Raw genomic sequence first — 4,411 nt, 5'->3', positions numbered from 1 at the left:
TGAGCTTAAGCTTCCAATGTTTTAAGTTTGACATTGTTCATCACACTTCTCCAAATAAAGTCAAGAAAAGGATTAAATTATCATAAGAATTACTATCATGAATATTGGGTGAGTAGAAAGAATATATGTCATGTAAGCTTGATTCATGTTGAATGTGGTGGTGACCGGGGGAAACAGGCAAATTTGAGTGTGATAGTTTAGGTGTGGATTAAATCTAACGTCATTTATTGCTTATAAATTGGGACCTTCCAAACATCAACGGCTCTTGACTGACCATCTTTGGTTATAAGGTAAATGGATGGCTGAGATTGGATTTCAAGCAGCATTCTATTATCTTCTCAACCTACTAATCTGTAAAAGGTTGACCCCATTTGAAGTAACTTATTTAATTTATTAACTAACTCAATAAAAATTTTCTGCTGGGCTGAATGTGCTCAGAACCTCAGACATTGATGCCTTTTTCCTTCTTTTACATAAATAGCCCTCTGTCACTGGATCTTTTCTTCTTTAAATAGGAATAAAATTATCAGAGTGAAATAAAGACCCTGCAGTCTTGGTAGATGGTATTTTTCTTTTCCTTGTGAATATTTACATTGCTTCTGCAGGTATGACAGAGCCTAGAAAAAAAGAGGTGGCTGTTCTACTGGGCCCTGCCCTTGCAAGGATCTCTGTATTGGTTCATTTACTAGACTGATTTGGCAGTGAGTGAAAGAGAGAGGCTGGATCGTATTGGAAGGCGACAAAATCAAAAAAGAAGAAGAAGAAGAAAAAGGGGATTTCTACAGCTCATTTCTTGCACTCTTGCAATTGTAAGGTTCTCTTCTCTATGAATCCATGGTGAGTTGTCAAATGATTTGAGGTGGAGTGGAGTGGAGGGACTTTGCTTTGCTTTTGTTCAGAACTCTTTGATAAGAAATTGGAATCGATCACTTGTTTCTAACGCAAAATCTCCCTGCCAGTCTTAAAGCTAGACATTGGAAGAGTAAGAAACCAATTCAAACCAAACAAAATAAAACAATATATATATGTATGTATAAAGATAGAGAGAAAGGCTCTGACTTCTTGTACGGGGAAATGTGAATTTGCTTGTTAGGATTAAATTTCCACCACCTTCTTCTTATAACCCAAATCATTTTCCATTTTTTTTCATTCACCATCTCTTTCCCACCGTAATCATCATTATCATTTTGGCTTTTGAAGACATGAAAGGAACATACTGGTGTTTTATATTTATTCTGCAATTAGTCTGTTGGGTTTCTGCTGCAGCCAGGAATTTTGCTCCAAATCCTGCCCTCCCTCCTCATAAACAACAAGGTTCGTTTCTTACCAATATACTCACATCTTTTCTTTGGCTTTCTCATCTCAATTATTACATCTATTTAGCAATAGGTTTTCTTCTTCTTTCACTGCCTTTTTAATTCAAGTTGCTTGTTGTTTTGTTCCTGCCAGGTCTTATTGATTCAAAACAGGTCAGACCCCTACCCTTTTTGTCACTTTATTTGTGCTCTGTTTGTTGAAATAATTCATGTTTTTGGTCTGTATAAAGGCTGTTAAAGGTGTTAAAGAAGAAGAATTCTATAGAGGTATGAGGAAAATAGGGTCAAGTCCACCCAGCTGTGAGCACAAGTGCTATGGATGCATTCCATGTGAAGCCATTCAAGTGCCTACAACCACCAACAGACGCAGCCACGTAGGGGTCCAATACACTAACTATGAACCCGAGGGATGGAAATGCAAGTGTGGCCCTTCCTTTTACAGCCCTTGATCCTAAATCTTAAGAGGAAAAAATAAATATGATAGAATAAAAAGAATAACCTTCCTTTTTTTCCCATCATTTGCTTTGCCTTTTGCATCATTTCCATCCCACTGTATAGAAGTTCTTAATTCAAAGTTAATTTTTAATATGTATGAGGTTCAACGTTAGTTTAGAAAAGTAGATAATTAAGTTTCTATCAAAATATGGGGATCATAGAAGGTTAGACATAGGTGAGTTATGTTTATTGTAGCTAAGATTTTTTTCTTTTTTTGAATATTTTGTTTTATTAGGAAATTTGGCTCATATAATTTTTTTGTTGATGGAAAAGAATTCACTTGTTACCACATTGAATAGAAATTTTGTTAATTATTTAATAAGGTAATATGTATGACAATTTTGTAATTTTAACATGTGATACTTATATTAGAAATATTAAAATTTTAATTTAACTTTAATATTTTTAAATATTTTAGTTAAGGTAATTGCAACTTGCAAGACTAATAAATTAAATTAGCAAGTTTAAATTTTATTATTTTAGGTTCATATCTACTTATACTTTGGATATTTTAAACCTAATTGGTATACTTTGGAAGTTCTTGTGGTCTTATTAATATAATTTGAAAGAAATATTCTTTAGAAGCAACCAAAAAATAAATTTGTTAAATCAATTGAATGTTGTGATAAGAGTATTATTTAGACTACCATTGTTTTTTTTTTCTTTTATCACATGAGACCATCACCTCAAAAGTCTTATCAATAAGGAAATTAAAACTTTCTTCTCAATTATTTCATCATCATCTCTTTCTTCTAATTATTTGATAAAATTTTACTAAAAAAGACAAAGAAAATAAAAGGTTGAAGTTAGTATTGAGCCTTTCATTTTATTCTTGAATGTATAATTGTAATACAAACTCACCTTGATTTGACAGAGAAGAAGATTTGAGGATGTGAATCTCATTCTTTTCTGCCAAATGCTATTGATTTTGATAGACTTCCTCATACATGAATTATTTGATGCATATTTGGAGATTAGTTTGTTTTTGTTTTCTTTCTAAGAGGGATCATTATTATTAGATGTTTATTCAAAATATAGTGTTAGATATGCAATTCAATATAATTTGTTAGTTTAAAATTTTAAAGAAAAAACAACACTCTTTTAACTTTTTAAAAAGTTAAATTTTCAAAGTTTTAGTTTTATGGTATAATTTTATGGCCACTTATTTTCAGGTTTGAGGAGCAATAAAGAGGGCCATTTGGTTAAGTTTGTTGAGGTTATTAGATGGCAGGCAAGTTGTCTCTTCACAACCTTTGTATCTTTTTGGGGTCACCACAAAATGTTTTTTGGTTTTATGTATTCTCATTGATTTTTCTTTTTCTTTCTTTTATGTTACTCTCTCTTCTCCTTCCAACCATATCCACCTAAGAATGTAGGCACAATTATTTTAATAGTTTGGTCCAATCAAGTAATCATTGAGGTCCCATTTCATAAATCTTTTGAAGCTTTATTTTTTTACTTTTGAAATTTATTTGGGTTTTGTGGGGAGGGTGTAGTTTAAAGTGAACGTTTCAATTCTAAGTCAAATTTAAAAAATAAAACTAACTTTTCGAACATAGTAGTCGTTTGATTTTTTTGTTTCTTTAAAGAGTATCTTTTATTAATTTATCTACTATGATTTGTAATTTGTATTTTTGAGTTGAATCCTTAGTTGAATTCGAAAGATATAAACAAGTTTGAACTAAATATTATTTTGGTTTTATAATTTGGCTTGTTTTTTAACATTAGTAAAATATAGGTAATAAATCGAGAAATTTTGAGGTGGAAAAAGCGTTTATAGGCTTAATTTTTAAAAATTAAAAACCTTACGATATTGAACATGGTCTTAATTTTAAAATTTTTGTATGAGTTTAAAAACACATTTTTACATTTTGTTGATGTCAAATTTTGACCAAGCAAATATATATGATCTCCACGAGAACAGTGATAAATTTGTATTTTAGGAGAAGAGAGCTTGTCGGTAAGCAAAAAGAAACCTAAACACCAATGTGGTGTAAGTCGCAGGTACTAGGTCGTTTTTAAAAGGCCTACCATATTTGGAAGCTCGAAAATGATGGTAATGGTCGGAGTTGTAAAATGTAAAATGATTGACTTTTATTTTGAAAAGTCAAACTTTGATGGGTTTTCATTCAAATATAATTTGAATTTAAAAAAAATGAGGGGGAAATGAGGGAAAAATGAAAATGTTGACTTTTGAGTTTGACTTGAATGATCAAATGATCATTTTACTCTTTGACTAAAGTTAATGAGAAAATCTAACATTTTATTGGTAAAAGAATTAAAATATTGACTTCTGACTTGAATATCTAATTCTGAGTGGACTATGTGAAAGTTTATCGTGTTGACACAAACCCACTAAGTGAAAGTGCATTGTTTCATAATTTCACTAACTCATTAGTGGGCTAAGTGGAAGTTCATGGTAGTGAGGTGTTGAGCTTTGGTTTGTTTAAACATGCAATAATTGCATGTATTTTGTTTATTTAAATGGTACTTTTTGTATTGAATAAAAAGTTTTGGCTCTTTTGATATTTACTTAAAAATTTCCTCATCGATCGAAATATTTTCTTTCCCAACTCTCAACCTAAATCAATCCTTCAATT

At 30.9% G+C, this 4,411-nt stretch overlaps 1 protein-coding gene across 3 annotated transcripts; it reads left to right on the top strand.

Annotated features, from left to right (window-relative positions):
* Positions 1-535: 535 nt before the first annotated feature.
* Positions 536-2,133, top strand: LOC101222818 (EPIDERMAL PATTERNING FACTOR-like protein 3). Of its 3 annotated transcripts, none has more exons than XM_011654040.2 (4): positions 536-809; positions 1,201-1,314; positions 1,450-1,469; positions 1,547-2,133. In XM_011654040.2, exons 2-4 carry the CDS (start codon positions 1,203-1,205, stop codon positions 1,763-1,765), a joined length of 351 nt encoding a protein of 116 aa, XP_011652342.1. In that variant the 5' UTR covers positions 536-809; positions 1,201-1,202; the 3' UTR covers positions 1,766-2,133. The 3 variants fall into 3 exon arrangements, with proteins under 3 accessions (XP_011652342.1, XP_011652341.1, XP_004146810.1); XM_011654039.2 differs by having other exon boundaries at positions 536-982; XM_004146762.3 differs by having other exon boundaries at positions 538-1,314.
* Positions 2,134-4,411: the final 2,278 nt, after the last annotated feature.

Source organism: Cucumis sativus, chromosome 3 (genome assembly GCF_000004075.3).
Source record: "Cucumis sativus cultivar 9930 chromosome 3, Cucumber_9930_V3, whole genome shotgun sequence".
In the NCBI taxonomy this organism is placed as follows: Eukaryota; Viridiplantae; Streptophyta; class Magnoliopsida; order Cucurbitales; family Cucurbitaceae; genus Cucumis; species Cucumis sativus.
Note: the sequence above shows the minus strand (reverse complement) of the source record. Positions and strands in the feature narration are given on the sequence as shown.